The 24,102-nt window shown below is 44.0% G+C and overlaps 1 protein-coding gene across 2 annotated transcripts in view; it reads right to left on the minus strand.

Moving 5' to 3' along the window:
- The window catches only part of LOC106580211 (E3 ubiquitin-protein ligase znrf3), a 207,693-nt gene extending 193,886 nt beyond the window's left edge, over nucleotides 1-13,807 (minus strand). For both annotated transcript variants that reach the window (XM_014161036.3, XM_014161035.3), the window contains exon 1: nucleotides 13,247-13,807. In XM_014161036.3, the coding sequence (XP_014016511.1) occupies nucleotides 13,247-13,474 (228 nt within the window). In that variant the 5' untranslated portion in view covers nucleotides 13,475-13,807. The remainder of the gene's footprint in view (nucleotides 1-13,246) is intronic.
- Nucleotides 13,808-24,102: the final 10,295 nt, after the last annotated feature.

The raw sequence follows: 24,102 nt of genomic DNA on the forward strand, positions 1-24,102 counted from the left end.
GAGAAGAAAGTAAAAGTGCAATATGTGCCATGTAAAAAAGCTAATGTTTAAGTTCCTTGCTCAGAACATGAAAACATATGAAAGCTGGTGGTTCCTTTTAACATGAGTCTTCAATATTCCCAGGTAAGAAGTTTTAGGTTGTAGTTATTATAGGAATTATAGGACTATTTCTCTCTCTACGATTTGTATTTCATATACCTTTGACTATTGGATATTCTTATAGTGTCACGCCCTGACCTGAGAGAGACGGGTTATTTCTCTATTTTGTTAGGTCAGGGTGTGGGGTGGGCATTCTATGTTTTGTATTCCTTTGTTTTGGGCCGAGTATGGTTCCTAATCTGAGGAAGCTGTCTATCGTTGTCTCTGATTAGGAATCATACTTAGCCTCTCTGGGCTAGGCGGGACGAATTCGTCCCACCTACGCAACAGCCAGTTGAATCCCGTGGCGCGATTTTCAAATACCTTAGAAATGCTATTACTTCAATTTCTCAAACATATGACTATTTTACAGCATTTTAAAGACAAGACTCTCGTTAATCTAACCACACTGTCCGATTTCAAAAAGGCTTTACAACGAAAGCAAAACATTAGATTATGTCAGCAGAGTACCCAGCCAGAAATAATCAGACACCCATTTTTCAAGCTAGCATATAATGTCACAAAAACCCAGAAACAGCTAAATGCAGCACTAACCTTTGATGATCTTCATCAGATGACAATCCTAGGACATTATGTTATACAATACATGCATGTTTTGTTCAATCAAGTTCATATTTATATCAAAAACCAGCTTTTTACATTAGCATGTGACGTTCAGAACTAGCATACCCCCCGCAAACTTCCGGGGAATTTACTAACAATTTACTAAATTACTCACGATAAACGTTCACAAAAAACATAACAATTATTTTAAGAATTATAGATACAGAACTCCTTTGTGCAATCGAGGTGTCCGATTTTAAAATAGCTTTTCGGTGAAAGCACATTTTGCAATATTCTCAGTAGATAGCCCAGCCATCACGGCTAGCCATTTAGACACCCACCAAGTTTAGCCCTGACCAAAGTCAGATTTACTATTACAAAAGTTTGATTACCTTTGTTGTCTTCGTCAGAATGCACTCCCAGGACTGCTACTTCAATAACAAATGTTGGTTTGGTCCAAAATAATCCATCGTTATATCCAAATAGCGGCGTTTTGTTCGTGCGTTCCAGACACTATCCGAAATGGTAAATCAGGGTTACGAGCATGGCGCAATTCGTGACAGAAAAATTCTAAATATTCCATTACCGTACTTCGAAGCATGTCAACCGCTGTTTGAAATCCATTTTTATGCCATTTTTCTCGTAAAAAAGCGATAATATTCCGACCGGGAATCTCCGTTTAGGTAAACAGAGGAAAGAAAACAAAGCAGTCGGTCGACGCGGGCACACGCCTGAGTCTCACAGTACTGTAACCAGCCACTACCCAAACGCGCTACTTTTTTTCAACCAGAGCCTGCAAAGCCACAATTCAACTTTTTGCCGCCTTCTGAGAGCCCATGGCAGCCGTAGGAAGTGTCACGTAACAGCAGAGGTCCTTTGTAATGGATAGAGATGGCAAAGAAGGCCAAGAAATGGTCAGACAGGGCACTTCCTGTACAGAATCTTCTCAGGTTTTGACCTGCCATTTGAGTTCTGTTATACTCACAGACACCATTCAAACAGTTTTAGAAACTTTGGAGTGTTTTCTATCCAAAGCCAATAATTATATGCATATTCTAGTTACTGGGCAGGAGTAGTAACCAGATTAAATAGGGTACGTTTTTTATCCGGCCGTGTCAATACTGCCCCCTAGCCCTAACAGGTTAATGTTCAATTACTGTAATTAGTACATGTATTAACCAAAATGTATGTAACAAAATGAAAGGGATTAACGGTAAATTGGCTGTTTCGAAGCATGTCAACCGCTGTTTAAAATCCATTTTTATGCCATTTTTCTGATCCCGGTATTGGGATTTATTGTCAAGAGACCATGGTGGGAAATTCAAAACTGCAAGAATCTAATAATTTCAATTTCTCAAACAATCAACTATTTTTCACCATTTGAAAGATAAACATCTCTAAGCTACTGTATAGACTTCATGAAGGTCAGACTAAGCTACTGTATAGACATCATGAAGGTCAGACTAAGCTACTGTATAGACATCATAAAGGTCAGACTAAGCTACTGTATAGACATCATGAAGGTCAGACTAAGCTACTGTATAGACATCATAAAGGTCAGACTAAGCTACTGTATAGACTTCATGAAGGTCAGACTAAGCTACTGTATAGACATCATGAAGGTCAGACTAAGCCTACTGTATAGACATCATGAAAGGTCAGACTAAGCTACTGTATAGACATCATGAAGGTCAGACTAAGCTACTGTATAGACATCATAAAGGTCAGACTAAGCTACTTTATAGACTTCATAAAGGTCAGACTAAGCTACTGTATAGACATCATAAAGGTCAGACTAAGCTACTGTATAGACATCATAAAGGTCAGACTAAGCTACTATATAGGACAGGGGTATTCAACTCTTACCCTAAGAGGTCCGGAGCCTACTGGTTTTCTGTTCTACCTGATAATGAATTAGTGCCACCTGATGTCCCAGGTCTAAATCAGTCCCTAATTGGAGGGGAACAATGAACAAAGGAAGTGGAACTGTCTTCGAGGTCCAGAGTTGAGTTTGAATGGTATAGGTTATTCACATTCAAAGAAATGACTCAATGTAGAAACATATCAACAACAGTGGTTGATATTTGATGCAGTGTAATGTAATACTTTGAGTGAGATGCAGAGCCCAAGATTCTCAGCTGTCTTTCTTTCCTGTAACTTTATTTCACAGGAAGTTTGAGTCTTTCCAAGGAGGAAGTGAGACGAAAGCCACATATTCTCTTTGGTTCTGGTTTGAAGACACTATGAGTTCCATCTGGGACCGACGGGCGCTGCCGCTAACACTGCCACATCTCTGCCTCCGGATCTGCCTCTCTGACCCCGCCCCGCCAGCCCTGTCCCTGCCCCACCGGCCGCCCGCCCGTCTCGCCCTGCCCCCCTGCCCCCAGCCCGGTCTCAGCCTCTGTCCCTGCCTCCAACCGCCCCCCGTCCTGCCAGCCCGCCCTGCCTCCCCTGCCTCCCCGCCCTGGCTCAGCCTCTGTCACTGCCTCTACTTGTTCCTCTAGCTCCTCTCTCTCACATGCTGCTGACAGCACAGCCCCGCTGCAGGGAAATCAGACCATGTGATGAGATGAGATGCAGGCAGCTTCCCTCGCTGGGCTAAAACAACAGTCAACAGTCAACTTGGCCAGGGGAGAGACAATATGGAGATGATAGGTGATACATATGGTGAGCAGATGCCTTCATTTCAACTTCATCAGGACCAAGAAAACCAATGGTGACACTGGTAACTGCAGGAATGATGCATTATTATGCAGTTATAATGCATTGTAAGACTTATACGTTTTAAAGTTATAAAGCCTATGACCTCCTTTATAATATGTTATTATCGTCTCATAATGAACCATGTTTGTCATGCCACTGCAATGACTGACTGATACTATGCTAATGTTAAATGGCAAAAATAGAAGTATGGTGACACTTGGGTGGTGGTCTAGTAACCCTTTGTGCATTCCATTATAAAATGTCATCCCAAACCAGGAAGTAGGATCAGTAGCTCCTCCTCCCATGCAGATCAGGCCTTTGACCAAAACAGAACCCTATTCCCTACATAGTGCACTACTTTAGACCGGAGCCCTATGGTGGTGATACCATCCAACTGGGTAAATATCGGTTGGCATGGTCATAGTGAACCTGAGCTCACCTTCTGTCGCCCAAATCGTTCAACCTGGGCAAATCAGGCGGGGGTTGGTAGTGGCGTGGGTTGGTAGTGGCGGGGGTTGGTAGTGGTGGGGGTTGTGGGGGCGGGGGTTGGTAGTGGTGGGCGGGGGTTGGTAGTGGTGGGCGGGGGTTGGTAGTGGTGGGTGGGGGTTGGTAGTGGTGGGTGGGGGTTGGTAGTGGTGGGGGTTGGTAGTGGTGGGGGTTGGTAGTGGTGGGCGGGGGTTGGTAGTGGTGGGGGTTGGTAGTGGTGGGTGGGGGTTGGTAGTGGTGGGCGGGGGTTGGTAGTGGTGGGCGGGGGTTGGTAGTGGAGGGCGGGGGTTGGTAGTGGTGGGCGGGGGTTGGTAGTGGTGGGCGGGGGTTGGTAGTGGTGGGCGGGGGTTGGTAGTGGTGGGGGTTGTGGGGGTGGGGGTTGGTAGTGGCGGGGGGTAGTGGGAGCAAGGGGGTTGGTAGTGGTGGGCGGGGGTTGGTAGTGGTGGGGGTTGTGGGGGTAGGGGTTGGTAGTGGCGGGGGTTGGTAGTGGTGGGGGTTGGTAGTGGAGGGGGTTGGTAGTGGTGGGCGGGGGTTGGTAGTGGTGGGCGGGGGTTGGTAGTGGCGAGGGTTGGTAGTGGTGAGGGTTGGTAGTGGTGAGGGTTGGTAATGGTGGGGGTTGTGGGGGCGGTCATGCCATCGTGGCACCGTGTCACGGTGTTTGCCATTGTCAACACCGCCAATGAAACGGAGCCGATGTAATAGCCCACTGCCGCTTGTTTACACCAGGGTTCGGAATTATACACCATCACATTCCCATTCAGACAACGACTCTTATAGCAGGGTCCGATGTGATATGCTGCCACATTCATACCCCCACACCGTATTCAATGAGAATGAAGACAAACATCGCAAACTAGTCAAAACTGCAAACCCAAAACATCAAGCGACAATGCCTTATAGCAATGTAGCTCTACATTCTATAGTAATGACTCTGGCTACAGTAAACCCACTGTTTCACAACACTTCACACCAGCTGAAGTTGAGGAGGCAATGAGGATATATATACTGCTCAAAAAAATAAAGGGAACACTTAAATAACACATCCTAGATCTGAATGAAAGAAATAATCTTATTAAATACTTTTTTCTTTACATAGTTGAATGTGCTGACAACAAAAATAACACAAAAATAATCAATGGAAATCCAATCAATCAACCCATGGAGGTCTGGATTTGGAGTGGAAAACCACACTACAGGCTGATCCAACTTTGATGTAATGTCCTTAAAACAAGTCAAAATGAGGCTCAGTAGTGTGTGTGGCCTCCACGTGCCTGTATGACCTCCCTACAACGCCTGGGCATGCTCCTGATGAGGTGGCGGATGGTCTCCTGAGGGATCTCCTCCCAGACCTGGACTAAAGCACTCCTGGACAGTCTGTGGTGCAACGTGGCGTTGGTGGATGGAGCGAGACATGATGTCCCAGATGTGCTCAATTGGATTCAGGTCTGGGGAACGGGCGGGCCAGTCCATAGCATCAATGCCTTCCTCTTGTAGGAACTGCTGACACACTCCAGCCACATGAGGTCTAGCATTGTCTTGCATTAGGAGGAACCCAGGGCCAACAGCACCAGCATATGGTCTCACAAGGGGTCTGAGGATCTCATCTCGGTACCTAATGGCAGTCAGGCTACCTCTGGCTAGCACATGGAGGGCTGTGCGGCCCCCCAAAGAAATGCCACCCCACACCATGACTGACCCACCGCCAAACCGGTCATGCTGGAGGATGTTGCAGGCAGCAGAACGTTCTCCACGGCGTCTCCAGACTCTGTCACATGTGCTCAGTGTGAACCTGCTTTCATCTGTGAAGAGCACAGGGCGCCAGTGGCGAATTTGCCAATCTTGGTGTTCTCTGGCAAATGCCAAACGTCCTGCACGGTGTTGGGCTGTAAGCACAACCCCCACCTGTGGACGTCGGGCCCTCATACCACCCTCATGGAGTCTGTTTCTGACCGTTTGAGCAGACACATGCACATTTGTGGCCTGCTGGAGGTCATTTTGCAGGGCTCGGGCCGTGCTTCTCCTGCTCCTCCTTGCACAAAGGCGGAGGTAGCGGTCTTGCTGCTGGGTTGTTGCCCTCCTACGGCCTCCTCCACGTCTCCTGATGTACTGGGCTGTCTCCTGGTAGCGCCTCCATGCTCTGGACACTACGCTGACAGACACAGCAAACCTTCTTGCCACAGCTCGCATTGATGTGCCATCCTGGATGAGCTGCACTACCTGAGCCATTTGTGTGGGTTGTAGACTCCGTCTCATGCTACCACTAGAGTGAAAGCACCGCCAGCATTCAAAAGTGACCGAAACATCAGCCAGGAAGCATAGGAACTGAGAAGTGGTCTGTGGTTCCCACCTGCAGAACCACTCCTTTATTGGGGGTGTCTTGCTAATTGCCTATAATTTCCACCTGTTGTCTATTCCATTTGCACAACAGCATGTGAAATTTATTGTCACTCAGTGTTGCTTCCTAAGTGGACAGTTTGATATCACAGAAGTGTGATTGACTTGGAGTTACATTGTGTTGTTTAAGTGTTCCCTTTATTTTTTTGAGCAGTATATATATATATATATTCAGAGTGTCCTAAATCCTACATTCTATGTTTTTATTGTATGTTGTAAAGTCGGGGAGCTGCCCCGCTTGCAGAGAGAGAAGAGCCCATGCAGTTTGACTTGCTGACACAGAGGGTGATTTAAAGAGACATTGGTTACCTCCCTATTATGTAGTCAAATTGTAGGCAATCGGGGGACTGGGCTGTCTGTTGGGGAGGGAGGGAGGGAGGGAGGGGCTCACAGTTCTGGCGTCCCGTCCACATCGAGTCATCTCACTTCCCTATTAGCAGAGCAGAGCAATAAGCAAACTGACTTCATTTATTATTTTTGGCCCCCACCGGCACGTGCTGTTTTTCTGCACTATTCAGGCAGAGCTGAGGGGGTGTTCGCTCTGGGGAACAGGGGAGTTGGTGGCGGTTGGGGTTGTGGTTACTGTACCTCTTGAGGTTTGGAGACCACTGTACATATTCAAACCGCCTATTCAAACCGCTGGAGCTGACTGACTGGCCTACCTGCCTGCCTGCCTGCCTGCCCTGGCCGACTCAGCATGCCAAACCGCTCAGCTCAGACACATACGCTGGACGGGCCAAGTCAAGGCCTCCATTCACACAGACTGGGAGAAAGCTGAAGGTCAAGGCCTCCATTCACACTGACTGGGAGAAAGCTGAAGGTCAAGGCCTCCATTCACACTGACTGGGAGAAAGCTGAAGGTCAAAGCCTCCATTCACACTGACTGGGAGAAAGCTGAAGGTCAAGGCCTCCATTCACACTGACTGGGAGAAAGCTGAAGGTCAAGGCCTCCATTCACACTGACTGGGAGAAAGCTGAAGGTCAAAGCCTCCATTCACACTGACTGGGAGAAAGCTGAAGGTCAAGGCCTCCATTCACACTGACTGGGAGAAAGCTGAAGGTCAAGGCCTCCATTCACACTGACTGGGAGAAAGCTGAAGGTCAAAGCCTCCATTCACACAGACTGGGAGAAAGCTGAAGGTCAAGGCCTCCATTCACACTGACTGGGAGAAAGCTGAAGGTCAAGGCCTCCATTCACACAGACTGGGAGAAAGCTGAAGGTCAAGGCCTCCATTCACACAGACTGGGAGAAAGCTGAAGATCAAGGCCTCCATTCACACTGACTGGGAGAAAGCTGAAGGTCAAGGCCTCCATTCACACTGACTGGGAGAAAGCTGAAGGTCAAGGCCTCCATTCACACTGACTGGGAGAAAGCTGAAGGTCAAGGCCTCCATTCACACAGACTGGGAGAAAGCTGAAGGTCAAGGCCTCCATTCACACAGACTGGGAGAAAGCTGAAAATCAAAGCCTCCATTCACACAGACTGGGAGAAAGCTGAAAGTGTGGAAACGCACAACAGGGACAGTAGTGAAAGTATTTAGGGATGTTTATAACAAGTCTTACAATGCATTATAAGTGCATCATAATGCATTAAACCTGTGGCTACATCTGCATTGCTTGCTCTTTCGTTTTTTTTTGGCTGGGTTTCTGTATAAGCACTTTGTGACATCTGCTGATGTAAAAAGGGCTTTATAAATACATTTGATATGATCATGACAGAAACATAATTAGGCCTGGTGCACACAAACAACGCCTGGACGTACTAACATGGACGGACACACAGCGCCTGCCCCATTGACGTACCTACATGGACGTACCTACATGGACGTACCAACATGGACGTACCTACATGGACGTACCTACATGGACGTACCTACATGGACGTACCTACATGGACGTACCTACATGGACGTACCTACATGGACGTACCTACATGGACGTACCTACATGGACGTACCAACATGGACGTACCAACATAGACGTACCAACATAGACGTACCAACATAAAAATACCAACATGGACGTAGTACCTACATGGACGTAGTACCTACATGGACGTAGTACCTACATGGACGTAGTACCAACATGGACGTAGTACCAACATGGACGTGCCTACATGGACGTGCCTACATGGATGTGCCTACATGAACGTAGTACCTACATGAACGTAGTACCTACATGAACGTAGTACCTACATGAACGTGCCTACATGGACGTGCCTACATGGACGTGCCTACATGGACGTAGTACCAACATGGACGTGCCAACATGGACGTGCCAACATGGACGTGCCTACATGGACGTAGTACCTACATGGACGTAGTACCAACATGGACGTAGTACCAACATGGACGTGCCTACATGGACGTGCCTACATGGATGTGCCTACATGAACGTAGTACCTACATGAACGTAGTACCTACATGAACGTAGTACCTACATGGACGTGCCAACATGGACGTGCCTACATGGACGTAGTACCAACATGGACGTGCCAACATGGACGTGCCAACATGGACGTGCCTACATGGACGTAGTACCTACATGGACGTAGTACCTACATGGACGTAGTACCTACATGGACGTAGTACCAACATGGACGTAGTACCAACATGGACGTGCCAACATGGACGTGCCTACATGGACGTGCCTACATGAGTAGGGTTGAATGGCGGGAACCCGGTTACCGAGATATACCGGGATTTACTGCACAAAACCACTCCCTTTTCCCGGGATAAATAACTGCAAGAAACCAGTAAATTATAATACATTATTTATATGAACAGTGTGCCGTGAAATGGAACTGTTAAATTATATGCGATGTCTAAATATGGCTTCTCTACGGCCTCTGCATGATGAATCATCAACGCTCAGGGTGGGGACAGACAGCCCATCTCAGTATGGAGAGCAGTTCACAATACACGTAGACCTATCATCTCATCAGGGTAACTTTTTTTCTTGTGACAGGTAGGTCTACATTTCCTACAACATAGTCTATTCTACAGTAATACAAAGACAGAATGTCTAATTTACGCATGTACATCTGGCTTTCGGTGGGTCACATTGTTTTTTTAACTGTAAACACATACATACATACATATATATATATATATAGGAATTACAGTTGCAGAGTTTTTAAACATCTCAAATATCATTGTTTTAAATCAGTGCACACGCAAGCACTATCTCGCAATCTCTCTCTCTCCATCTAACTCCATTCAAACTGCATACACAATAGATAATCCTCTTCTAGATTGATATATAGTCCAGTATATAGATATCCTAGCCTACCTCGTTCAGGTACGAAATTCAATGCCTTATATTTAGCTATTTAATGATGGGTTATTGTCACGTCCTGACCATAGAAAGCTGTTATTTTCTATGGTAGTGTAGGTCAGGGCGTGACAGGGGGGTTTTCTAGTTTAGTTTTTCTATGTTGTCATGTTCTAGTTTTGTATTTCTATGTTGGGTTTTGTTTGGGATGATCTCCAATTAGAGGCAGCTGGTCATCGTTGTCTCTAATTGGAGATCATACTTAAGTAGGTGTTTTTCCCACCTGGGTTTGTGGGAGATTGGCTTTAAGTTAGTGTTTGTTTCACCTCTGCGTCACGGTTTGTTGTTTTTTCGTTCTTGAGTTTATGTGTATGTATTGCATAGTTTCGCAGTGTAAATAAAATGTGGAATGACACACATGCTGCACTTTGGTCCGCTCCTTCCTACGACAACCGTGACAGTTATGCATAATACGCTTCTAACTTATAGCCTCTGTCTCTTGTCCAATACTCAAGTACCTGTGCTCTGCTGGCCTCTCTCCTTTAAAAAATGCTCCTTAGCTCTTGGATTCCCATGCAGGAAAAGCTAGACTAGAAAAGCTTGCTGGACAATTTGTTTTTAGCATTTGTTATACGAATAGACTATTTGAAAAGGGACGCAAGCACTTTTTTTGATTAATGTTAAATACAGCAGACAACAGAACTCATGGGTAGTTTGAAAGAGCGAACGTGCAATGGTGGTAGACTACAGCAGTTATTTATTCAGACCCATAACCATTCAATCTTCGTGAAGAGAAATGAAAGCCGTATGCATCTAATTCTAGGCCTATAGTGTTCAAGGATGTCATTAGAATGATGAATACAGTATGTATTGGATAACAGCACAATAATTTGGGCTGGGCTTGTGCTCATTAAACGTTGTTAATGTAGGGCTCATTAAATGTATTTAATATATGTCTCCTAGGCTCCGGTAGCATCAGGTTTGAATTATCATGCTGATCAAGGCTTTAATCAAATCCAGACATTTATATACTTTATTATGCTTTTGAATGACACATTTTAACAAATACAGTTTCAAATTCCATTACTTTTTCAATAAAAGAATACAGTCACGGGGTTGCCATCTATCTTATTCAGAAAGATATAAACTAACAGCAACTAGTGAAATAAAAAATTCAAAACTGTTTGGAACTGTTTGAATGACAAATGGTTTTGCCTGTGTTGGACAAACTGTCCCTCTTCTTTATATAGAAGGACAGAGAATAGGAGTGGTATTGGACAAACTGTCCCTGTTCTTTATATAGAAGGACAGAGAATAGGAGTGGTATTGGACAAACTGTCCCTGTTCTTTATATAGAAGGAGAGAGAATAGGAGTGGTATTGGACAAACTGTCCCTCTTCTTTATATAGAAGGAGAGAGAATAGGAGTGGTATTGGACAAACTGTCCCTCTTCTTTATATAGAAGGACAGAGAATAGGAGTGGTGTTGGACAAACTGTCCCTCTTCTTTATATAGAAGGACAGAGAATAGGAGTGGTGTTGGACAAACTGTCCCTCTTCTTTATATAGAAGGACAGAGAATAGGAGTGGTATTGGACAAACTGTCCCTCTTCTTTATATAGAAGGACAGAGAATAGGAGTGGTGTTGGACAAACTGTCCCTCTTCTTTATATAGAAGGACAGAGAATAGGAGTGGTATTGGACAAACTGTCCCTCTTCTTTATATAGAAGGACAGAGAATAGGCGTGGTCAGAACACTATGTTAGCAAAGAAAGCAAATCTAAATAGATGTGGTTTTCAATGTATAGCTGAGGTCTGACATTTCTGTGTGGTTAGCAAGCCAAGCCAAATGTCCAACGAACGCTATGTGTATAAACAGTCAAACAGGATCCATTTCTGTGCTAAATATTCTCTGTCCTTTGATCCTAACGTTCTCCCGCAACATGCTACTTTCATTGCAAAATATGACAACTTGTTGCCATTTTTATGAAAATACCCTCGTGAGTGCACACGCTGACACACACACACACACACGCACCATTCAATGAAGTTCTCTTCAGGAAAGCCTGTACTCTCCTGTGGCTCTGTATTGTAATTTCACAGTATGCGTTAGAAAGCAGTACATGTCTTACTGACAGTCGACGTTATAGATTCCTGTGACGATCCTAACAGGACCCAGATATGGTATGGCATATAAGAAGACTAATGCGCAAACAAGTCACCCGTTACTTCATTAAACATGTAGGTTAGCACAAAAATAGTCATAATTGAGTCTTTTCTACCTAATCATGGTCATGTGTACTGTAGCAGTGCTAATCCCCACTAGGTTGGCGCCTAGGACTTACTACACTATGAAATACTCCTATAGGTTTTAATCAATGTTAAAATATTATAAGTAGCAGTCTATCATATTTTCTTTAATATAATGAACATTCACTATATTCCACAAAAAAAAAGGGTGTCAGGGTTTCAGTCACTACATTCTTTACCCAGGGCACACTTCACTTCAGCGGGCTTTTAGGTCCATTTTCACAACTCTCCCCACTAAATACTGTCCTTTTCAAACTTCATACAGTCACTGCATGTTCGCCAGTTAACAAATTCAACTTTTATTTACAAGATGACTGCTCCAGAGAAAGTTCCCTTCTCCCGGTATAGCTTTCAAAATCAGCACCGAGAGTAATAGACCACATTGTCCCGTTTTTATGTAGGCTACAGCAGGGTTGGAGGGGCCGTGGCGTGGGCTAACATCACAAGGCGTCAGGCTTGGACAGCTATCAAAGGCTTTAGTACACTTGCCGATGGTGCTTACGGGAAACGATTACGCACATGGTTAGTGAAGTAACTGTGGACTATAAAACGACCATACCAAAACGAAGTAACTAAGTTGGTACTGGGTACACAAAAATAGTATATCCTTGTTATTCCAGATCGCACAACATTCTACAAGTGAATGGCCTGGGATAGTGTGTTGCCTTTTAATGTTGTTATAAAATATCCGCACACAATCACTAGCTTAGTCATGCTTCAAAGACGTTTTCTGTGTGGAAGATTGATACAGTGTAACTTCACAGCGAGGCGGGACAGTAGGTATGCAGAGTTGTTTGAGTTCCATTGGTGGAATTGATGCAAATAATAAGTCAATTATGAAAACAAACAATTTTCCGCCAACTAATTGAGCCCGAAATGATCTATGCCACTGAATCAAATCACGTACCGTTATTGGACATAACGTTTCTTGATTAGTTCTAGACAATATTTGATGGAGCTGTGACCAACTAACCACAAACTCTATCAATTGTAACTTTCATCAGGTCATGATGAACAACTTGAATGATTTTCCTGTGTAATAACTATGTTTAAAAACTCTATCTGAGGGAGAGAAATAAGTGTTATTGAATGTATATGCCATGGCAGATTGGGGGTGAATGTGAGCTTCTATCCAGGAAAGTGCATGTTTCATTGTAAATGAGTTACAAAAAAATAGAAGCCATGTTGTAATCACATATTCTCTCTCACACTCACACTCACACACACACACACACACACACACACACACACACACACACACACACACACACACATAGTAGACTAAAAGTTTTAGAGTAGAGCAAGAAACCAGCCGAGCTGTGGCAACATATTGCACATGTCATGCGCAGTTGCGCACAACTGAACTGAGTTTTACATACTTGTACAATCTCGCCCTCCGCGCTGATAGTGGCTCCTGCCTTTGAGAATCGTCCTTGCAACCCCGTCGTGTATGTAGTATAATCTCCATTCGGACTGGACTCAAACAGTACTACTTCCACAAAAGCCGTATCCTTGGCGAAAACCGTTCCAATAGAAGTGGTAGCCACGATGATCATCAAGACTACAGAATCGGCTACACACTCTAACCTCCTGCTTGGTAAAATCATCGTCTTGCCGGTTGGATATGCATCGATCGGAACATCATTTCCCAGGGTGATTAGGTGATGGTGCTGAAATGGAATCTGATGCGAGATCGATGCGTCAAAAGAGCGTGTTTATTTCACTATTGCAGCCTTGTCAATTACATTGCTTGCTTCTTAACGTTCCCTCTCTTTCTCCCTCCCTCTCTCTATTTCTCTCTCACTCACCCCCTCTCTCTCCAGCGCTACAAAGCGGATCTCCTTTTGATCTCCAAACACGTGATTTTTTGTATTTTTTTTAAAGATTTTTTTTCATCCCAAAAGGGTTATCCCCACCCACCAATCTTCCTGACCCGCTACTTTCCACTCCCCGCTCTGAAGTGCCAGCACTCTGTTAAGGACGCACGGCGCATTCACTTGGGCTTTAGGCGCTATATATCGAGAAGTATGCTATATACCTCGAATTGACGCCAATTAGCCAATCATTCTATCAAAAGTGATATATTTGAGCAGACATAGCCTACAAGAGGTTTGCTTTAGGTATGGACGTGAGATGTAATAGCCAACGTGGTTCAACTATTCTTAAACGCTGTTAGGTTGTGTCTTGTTGAAGGGGTGATTTGCTCTTGACTATCTTTCTAAACTCCTTGGTCCGGTCAAACGCTACGCCACAGTTTAGGAAAGATTCGCTCAGGATCGAAGTTCTTGAAGATAGGAACGACCTTAAAAGAACCATTACACTTGTCAGAAGCTCCATTATTTAAACTGGCTAACCTCCATTCAGTTATGTTTACCTGTTGGTTAGAACTGTATCTATTTGTGTCACCGGGCATTACATTAATGATCCATCTGCTCGCATTGGGAGAGATTAAGAAGTTACAAAGCAGCCTGTAGTTTCCGGTGGGTTTTTGTTGTGACGAATGGAAGCATATTTAAGAAATAAAAAGCACAGTTAAAGCTTACACTTTGTACACGTTTTATGAATAAGCCTTTACAAATTCTTATAAATGTCTAAATGTTTTGATATTTTTTTTCAAAGTATTAATGCTAATGATTGTCATGCTAAATGTTTATACATGTTTACAAATAAAGAAATACACTGAGTGTAAAAAACAGTAGGAACAAGGATGCTGGTCCATGTTGACTCATTTTACATTTACATTTTTGTCATTTAGAAGACACTCTTATCCAGAGCGACTTACAGTAGTGAATGCATACATTTCATTTCATGCATTTTTTTTTTGTACTCCAATGCTTCCCACAGTTGTGTCAAGTTGGCTGGATGTCCTTTGGGTGGTGGACTATTCTTGATACACACGGGAAACTGTTCAGTGTGAAAAACCCAGCAGCGTTGCAGTTCTTGACACAAACCGGTGCGCCTGGCACCTACTACCATACCCCGTTCAAAGGCACTTCATCTGTTGTCTTCCCAATTTACCCTCTGAATGGCACACATACACAATCCATGTCTGTTGTCTCAAGGCTTAAACATCCTTCTTTAACCTGTCTCCTCCCCTTCATCTACACTGATTGAAGTGGATTTAACAAGTGACATCAATAAGGGATCATAGCTTTCACCTGGATTCACCTGTTCAGTCTATGTCATGGAAAGAGCAGGTGTTCCAAATGTTTTGTACACTCAGTGCATGTAGTTTGTTTTGTAATGATTCACAAATAGTTTATTAATGCTAATTTCATGAAAAGTATTATAAAGTGTTAGGTATTTCACAAGCTGGTGTGTTTCAATTTGCTTGAGCAGTAAACTGTCAGTTGTTTATTTTGTCTTTATTAACATAATGTGCATTACAAGTTGACAAATCCCCAAGTTGTCAGTGTTTGGTTGAGCTGCATTACTCTCATCTTCAAAGGGTGCTTAACCTTATTTATAAGAGTGACACAGGTGTTTAAAGCATCTTAACAGCCATTGCAACAGCCATTGCAACTGAAATAGATTCTGTGTGTGTGTGTGTGTGTGTGTGTGTGTGTGTGTGTGTGTGTGTGTGTGTGTGTGTGTGTGTGTGTGTGTGTGTGTGTGTGTGTGTGTGTGTGTGTGTGTGTGTGTTATTTGCAACAGAAATACATAATCATTGGTTCGGTGCAGGAGAGATTTATTCACAATGTTAAGAATGTATAAGGTTCGAGTTTTGCATAAAATTTTGTACACACTATGGACAATTGACATGATAAAAATATTGAAAACCATAACACATATCTAAGAAAGGGAAAGGGAAAGGGGGATATCTAGTCAGTTATACAACAGAAAGGGGGATACCTAGTCAGTTGTACAACTGAAAGGAAAGGGGGATACCTAGTCAGTTATACAACTGAAAGGGAAGGGGGATACCTAGTCAGTTGTACAACTGAAAGGAAAGGGGGATACCTAGTCAGTTGTACAACTGAAAGGAAAGGGGGATACCTAGTCAGTTATACAACTGAAAGGAAAGGGGGATACCTAGTCAGTTGTACAACTGAAAGGAAAGGGGGATACCTAGTCAGTTGTACAACTGAAAGGAAAGGGGGATACCTAGTCAGTTATACAACTGAAAGGAAAGGGGGATACCTAGTCAGTTGTACAACTGAAAGGGAAAGGGGGATATCTAGTCAGTTGTACAACAGAATGCATTCAACTGAAATGTGTCTTCCACATTGTTTTATTTAACCTTTATGTAACTAGGCAAGTCAGTTAAGAACACATTCTTATTTACAATGCAGGCCTACATTTAACCAACCCCGCTATATATATCAACTATTACACAAAAATGGGTAGAGGACAAGCATAAATATGGAGTATTTAGTCATCAGTCTGACAGAAAAGGTTTGAATTAAAGAGTATTTTAAAATGACAATGATATTTCTGTGAACAATATACAATGAGTGTACAAAACTTTAGGATCACCTCACTAATATTAAGTTACGGAGCTTTTGCCCTCAGAACAGCCTCAATTCGTCAGGGCATGGACTCTACAAGGTGTCGAAAGTGTTCCACAGGGATGCTGGCCATGTTGACTCCAGCAGTTGGGGCGGCAGGGTAGCCTAGTGGTTAGAGCTTTGTACTAGTAACTGAAATGTTGCAAGTTCAAATCCCTGAGCTGACAACTCTGCCCCTGAACAGGCAGTTAACCCACTGTTCCTAGGCTGTCGTTAAAAATAAGAATTTCTTTTTAACTGACTTGCCTAGTTAAATAAAGGTAAAAAAATATATATATTGTGTCAAGTTGGCTCGATGTCCTTTTGGTGGTGGACCATTCTTGATAAACACTGGAAACTGTTGAGCATGAAAAACCCAGCAGTGTTACAGTTCTTGACACACCTACTACCATATCCCGTTCAAAGGCACTTAAATCGTTTGTCAAGCCCATTCATTCACTGAATGGCACACATACACAATCCATGTCTCAAGGCTTAAAAATCCTAATTTAACCTGCCTCCTCCCCATCATCTACACTGATTGAAGTGGATTCAACAAGTGACATCAATTAGGGATCAAAGCTTTCACCTGGATTCACCTGGTCAGTCTGTCATGGAAAGAGCAGGTCTTCCTAATGTTTTGTACTCCCAGTGTATAGTGGTGTTTAGAAAGAGGACCAGTAATTGTCTGGAGTCTTGTCTTGAATCCTTTATCCAGATAGATTTTGAGGGAGAGAGGGAGAGAAAGAGAAAGAGAGACCGAGAGAGAGAGAGAGAGAGAGAGAGAGAGAGAGAGAGAGAGAGAGAGGTGTTTGTTTGCATGCTACATGGTTCATGGCAGTGCCTGGGTGCTGAAGAGACAGCCTGGGTCATAATTTTGAGTCCCAAAAGTAATGCACTATATGCCATTTGGACACAGTCTTTGCTTGGGAGGAAGATAGGCTTCTTTCAAAACAGACACATATCTTATGTATAATTCCAGTGTCTGAATAAGTGGAGTACTGTACAGCGTTGCGTTTTTCCATTAAAGAAAATAGAGGCCTACATAGGTTTCACTACTTATTACATAAAGATATTGGCATATAAACCAAAGTCGTCGTTAGCTGTTTTGTAGTACATCTGAAGTGGTCAAAATCACTTCATTTTAGTTCTGTCACCCCTCAAATTTCTATTATCTTTAAAGTTTAGCATCTCTCCACTACGTGGATGCTCTCTGTCAATACAGTGTTTTAAGTGTTTCCCTCATATAAGTATTTGTGAATACTGTTTTGATGTACTCTGTCTGTCATGGATTGTACACATCACCGACTACAGTTATGAGGAATGTTCTCCTAAACAATACAGACAATGTAGGTAGCATTATCATGTTTGACAAGCTACCGATGATGCTATCAGAACACAACATTATCAATGAACAGTAGATAAGGGGCACTTATTTTGTCTATAGTGATTGCTCCTCATAAGGGTGGATTGAGGTTTTTATATCAAGCCTGCCCTCTGCTGGTTAGTAAAAGACCTGCAGGCACAATAAAATGAGCCCTTGGTTGCGCCCAATAATCTCTCTTTCTTTCTGAAGTGTGCATTTGTACACCACTCCCCACAAATGTAAAAGCATTGGATTAGAGTTGGAATGGGCTAGAGAGAGTTTTCATATCCATTCCAGTCATTTCCTTTTAAATCAATGAAGAGTAGTGAACAAGTGCACACTTCAGGAGAAAATAGAGATTATTGGGATGCAGCCTTAAACTAATCCCATAGGAACTTCAAGTGAATCTGAACAAATGTTATATAAAACCCATATGGCAGCTGCTCTATATAAAACCCATATGGCAGCTGCTCTATATAAAACCCATATGGCAGCTGCTCTATATAAAACCCATATGGCAGCTGCTCTATATAAAACCCATATGGAAGCTGCTCTATATAAAACCCATATGGAAGCTGCTCTATATAAAACCCATATGGAGGCTGCTCTATATAAAACCCATATGGCAGCTCCTCTATATAAAACCCATATGGCAGCTGCTCTATATAAAACCCATATGGAAGCTGCTCTCTATAAAACCCATATGGCAGCTCCTCTATATAAAACCCATATGGCAGCTGATCTATATAAAACCCATATGGCAGCTGATCTATATAAAACCCATATGGCAGCTGATCTATATAAAACCCATATGGCAGCTGATCTATATAAAACCCATATGGCAGCAGCTCTATATAAAACCCATATGGAAGCTGCTCTATATAAAACCCATATGGCAGCTCCTCTATATAAAACCCATATGGCAGCTGATCTATATAAAACCCATATGGCAGCTGATCTATATAAAACCCATATGGCAGCTGCTCTATATAAAACCCATATGGCAGCTGATCTATATAAAACCCATATGGCAGCTGATCTATATAAAACCCATATGGCAGCTGATCTATATAAAAACCCATATGGCAGCAGCTCTATATAAAACCCATATGGCAGCTGATCTATATAAAACCCATATGGCAGCTGATCTATATAAAACCCATATGGCAGCTGATCTATATAAAACCCATATGGCAGCTGATCTATATAAAACCCATATGGCAGCAGCTCTATATAAAACCCATATGGAAGCTGCTCTATATAAAACCCATATGGCAGCTCCTCTATATAAAACCCATATGGCAGCTGATCTATATAAAACCCATATGGCAGCTGCTCTAACATTCTTTTTACAAATAATTTCAGATCTACACAAGTGCATCTTCTTCTTCTTCGTCTTCTTCTTCTTCAGAAAGTAGGGCCTAGGGTCTAAGGGGTAGGGTCTCCAGGGGGTTGTTTCTGGATAGATCCCTTCCTCTGTCATCAACTCCCACAGCCACCTGTGGGCTCTCCAAAACACCCAGTCCGGTTCTGTGTTCTCCCTCTATGGGCTGTGCTTGGGAACAAACTCCCCCTGCACCCTAACAGGTATCAGCTGGATCCTCTACTCAGCTCACCTAAAAGTGTCACTGTCAGGAGAGATGGTTGTGTTGGTCGCGTAGATACAATTGGCAGTCTATGGCCATGGTATATTGTACAAGTGCCACCCCGACCTATGGGAGGTAAATCATTGGATCTGATTAATTTGATTAAATGCAATTCAATCTTTGAGGACTGCAACCATAAATATACAATGTATTTATGCTTATTCATTTAAAGAAAGAGCAAGAGGATAAGTAACAATATGGGGATGAGGTAGTTGGGTGTGCTATTTACAGATTGGCTGTGTACTGGTACAGTGATTGGTAAGCTGCTCTGACAGCTGATGCTTAATGTTAGAGAGGGAGATATAAGACTCCAGCTTCAGTGATTTTTGTAATTCGTTCCAGTCATTGGCAGCAGAAAACTGGAAGGAAAGGCGGCCAAAGTAAGTGTTGGCTTTGGGGGGACCAGTGAAATATACCTGCTGGAGCGCGTGCTACGGGTGGGTGTTGCTATGGTGACCAGAGAGCTGAGATGAGGAGGGGCTTTACCTAGCATAGACTTATAGATGACCTGGAGACAGTGGGTTTGGCGACGAATATGTAGTGAGGGCCAGCCAACGACAGCATACAGGTCGCAGTGGTGGGTAGTATATGGGGCTTTGGTGACAAAATGGATGGCACTGTGATAGACTCCATCCAATTTGCTGAGTAGAGTGTTGGAGGCTATTTTTTTAAGGACATCGCCGGAGTCAAGGATCGGTAGGATAGTCAGTTTTACGAGGGTATGTTTGGCAGCATGAGTGAAGGAGGCTTGTGGTGAAATAGGACGCCGATTCTAGATTTCATTTTGGATTGGAGGTGCTTAATGTGAGTTAGGAAGGAGAATTTACAGTCTAACCAGACGCCTAGGTATTTGTAGTTGTCCACATATTCTAAGTCAGAACAGTCCAGAGTAGTGAAGCTAGTCGGGCGGGCAGGTGCGTGTAGCATTTGGTTGAAGAGCATGCACTTAGTTTTACTCGCATTTAAAAGCAGTTGGAGGCCTCTGAAGGAGTGTTGTATGGCATCGAAGCTCGTTTGGAGGTTTGTTAACACAGGGTCCAAAGAAGGATCAGATGTATACAGAATGGTGTCTTCTGCGTAGAGGTGGATCAAAGAATCACCAGCAGCAAGAGCGACATCATAGATAAGTACAGAGAAAAGAGTCGGCCCGAGAATTGAACCCTGTGGCCCCCCCATAGAGACTGCCAGAGGTCCAGATAACAGGCCCTCCGATTTGACACACTGAACTCTATCTGAGAAGTAGTTGGTGAAACAGGCGAGGCAGTCATTTGAGAAGCCAAGGATGTTGAGTCTGTCGATAAGAACGCTGTGATTGACAGAGTTGAAAGCCTTGGCCAGGTCGATGAAGACGGCTGAACAGTACTGCCTTTTATCGATGGCGGTTATGATACTGTTTAGGACCTTGAGTGTGGCTGAGGTGCACCCATGACCAGCTTGGAAACCAGATTGCATAGTGGAGATGGTACGGTGGGATTCGAAATGGTCAGTGATCTGTTTGTTAACTTCACTTTCAAATATTTTAGAAAGGGAGGGCAGGATGGATATAGGTCTATAACGGTTTGGGTCTAGAGTGTCTCCCCATTTGAAGAGGGGGATGACCGCGGCAGCTTTCCAATCTTTGGGGATCTCAGACAATACGAAAGACAGATTGAATAGGCTAGTAATAGGGGTTGCAACAATTTTGGCGGATAATTTTAGAAAGAGAGGGTCCAGATTGTCTAGCCTAGCTGATTTGTAGGGATCCAGATTTTGCAGCTCTTTCAGAACATCAGCTGTCTGGATTTGGGTGAAGGAGAAGCGGGGGGGCTTGGGCAAGTTGCTGCAGGGGGTGCTGAAATGTTGGCCGGGGTAGGGGTAGCTAGGTGGAAAGCATGGCCAGCCGTAGAGAAATGCTTGTTGAAATTATCGATTATCGTAGATTTATTGGTAGTGACAATGTTTCCTATCATCAGTGCAGTGGGCAGCTGGGAGGAGGTGCTCTTATTCTCCATGGACTTTATAGTGTCCCAAAACTTTTTGAAATTAGTACTACAGGATGCAAATTTCTGTTTGAAAAAGCTAGCCTTAGCTTTCCTAACTGACTGAGTATATTGGTTTCTGACTTCCCTGAAAAGTTGCATATCGCGGGGGCAATTTGATGCTAATGCAGAGCGCCACAGGATGTTTTTGTGCTGGTCAAGGGCAGTCAAGTCTGGGATGAACCAAGGGCTATATCTGTTCTTAGTTCTACATTTGTTGAATGGGGCATGCTTATTTAAGATGGTGAGGAAAGCACTTTTAAAGAGCAACCAGGCATCCTCTACTGACGGGATGAGGCCAATATCCTTCCAGAATACCCGGGCCAGGTCGATTAGAAAGATCTGCTCGCTGAAGTGTTTTAGGGAGCGTTTAACAGTGATGAGGGGTGGGCGTTTGGCCGCGGACCCATTAGGCACGCAGGCAATGAGGCAGTGATTGCTGAGATCCTGGTTGAAGACAGCAGAGGTTTAATTTAGAGGGCATGTTGATCAGGATGATATCTAAGAGGGTGCCCATGGTTACAGATTTAGGATTGTACCTTGCACTAGCGGCTCTGGGGGGGGGGGGGGGGGGGGGGGGGCAGTGCCAACAATATTGGACCCTCTTGTGGCCCTCCTAAATGTGGAGTATGAAATAACGTATCTCAGGTCCATAATGTCAGATGACAGATTAAGCAATTTAGGTGTATTAAGTATTGAGTCAAGGAGGGCAAAGGCCTTGAGTCTAGATGAATTTGCTGATCTTTTTGCAAGAAAACACAAAAACCGGAGAATACAGTTGATGTGACCTGATACTGAATGTGTAATGCAACTGAAAATTATAATGGAAATGCAAATAAATTGTTGAATGATTATGAACATGGTCTTTTGCCTGCTAATGCCTGCAATGCAGTGAAGAAAACAATATGACAACAATAATGTCGAAGGTAACTGGCCCCTCTAACAGTACAACTGGCCCCAGCTTGCCCCCCCCCCCCCCTCCCAGTTCAAATGGTCTAGAACCGCCACTGGTACCTAGTAGGTTCCTTGATAATTTGTGTGAGATTGAGGGCATCTACCTTAGATTGTAGGATAGCCGGGGTGTTAAGCATGTCCCAGTTTAGGTCACCTAACTACGAACTATGAGGATAGATGGGGGGCAATCAATTCACATAAGGTGTCCAGGGCACAGCTGGGGGCTGAAGGGGGTCTATAACAAGCGGCAATGGTGAGAGACTTGTTTCTGGAAAGGTGGATTTTTAAAAGTAGAAGCTCGAATTGTTTCGGCACAGACCTGGATAGCATGACAGAACTCTGCAGGCTATCTCTGCAGTAGATTGCAACTCCGCCCTCTTTGGCAGTTCTATTTTGTCGGAAAATGTTATTGTTAGGGATGGAGATTTCAGGATTTTTGGTGGCCTTCCTGAGCCAGGATTCCGACACGGCTAGGACATCCGGGTTGGCGGAGTGTGCTAAAGCAGTGAATAAAACAAACTTAGGGAGGAGGCTTCTAATGTTAACATGCATGAAACCAAGGATTTTACGGTTACAGAAGTCAACAAATGAGAACGCCTGGGGAATGGGAGTGGAGCTAGGTGCTGCAGGGCCTGAGTTAACCTCTACATCACCAGAGGAACAGAGGAGGAGTAAGATAAGGGTACGGCTAAAGGCTATAAGAACTGGTCGACTGGTGCATTCAGAACAGAGAGTAAAAGGAGCAGATTTCAGGGCGCGGAAGAATAAATTCAAGGAATAATGTAAAGACAAGGGTATGGTAGGATGTGAATACAGTGGAATTAAACCTAGGCATTGAGTGACGATGAGATAAGTTTTGTCTCTAGAGGCACCCTTTAAGCCAGGTGAGGTCATCACATGTGTGGGGGGTGGAACAAAAGGGCTAGCTAAGGCATAATGAGCAGGACCGGAGGCTCTACAGTGAAATAAGACAATAATCACTAACCAGAACAGCAATGGACAAGGCATATTGACATTAGGGAGAGGCATGCGTAGCCGAGTGATCATAGGGTCCAGTGAGTAGCTAGGTGAACTGGCGACACGGCGATTCAGACAGCTAGCCGGCCGGGGCTAGCAGGCTAGCTGAAGGGCCTTTGGGGACGCCACGACGGAAGAGCCTGTTGAAACCCTGTTGGCTGATGGACCTCTTCAGCTAGCCTGGAGATGGGCCTAGCACGAGACTAGCTCCAGGCTAACTGGTGCTTGCTTCGGGACAGAGACGTTAGCCAGGAGTAGCCACTCGGATAGCAGCTAGCTAGCTGCTATGATCTGGTGTAAAGGCTCAGAGCTCGCAGTAGGAATCCAGAAATGTGGAGATGTGGTAGAGAAAAAGCAGTCTGATATGCTCTGGGTTGATATCGCACTGTGCAGACTGGCAGGAATTGACTGGGGTGAGGCTGGCTGATGTCCGAGTTAACGGTGATGACCGTTAGCAGTGGCTAACTGACTACTAGCTAGTAGCTAGTTAGCTGGCTAGCTTCTGATGGGGGCTCCGGTTCTAAAATGTAAAAAAATAGCAGATCCGTACCACATTGGGTGAGGCGGGTTGCAGGAGAGTATGTTCAGTCCGTAGATGGGAATTGAGTTTAAAAAAATAATAAAAAATATATACAAAATATATACGAAGAAAAAGATATATACATGGGACAGGACGGTACAAGTCAACAGACGTCTGACTGCTACGCAATAAACCATTGTCAACTTCCCATCTATGGTTATTTTAAT

This window comes from Salmo salar, chromosome 20 (assembly GCF_965601325.2).
Source record: "Salmo salar chromosome 20, fSalSal1, whole genome shotgun sequence".
Taxonomy (NCBI): Eukaryota; Metazoa; Chordata; class Actinopteri; order Salmoniformes; family Salmonidae; genus Salmo; species Salmo salar.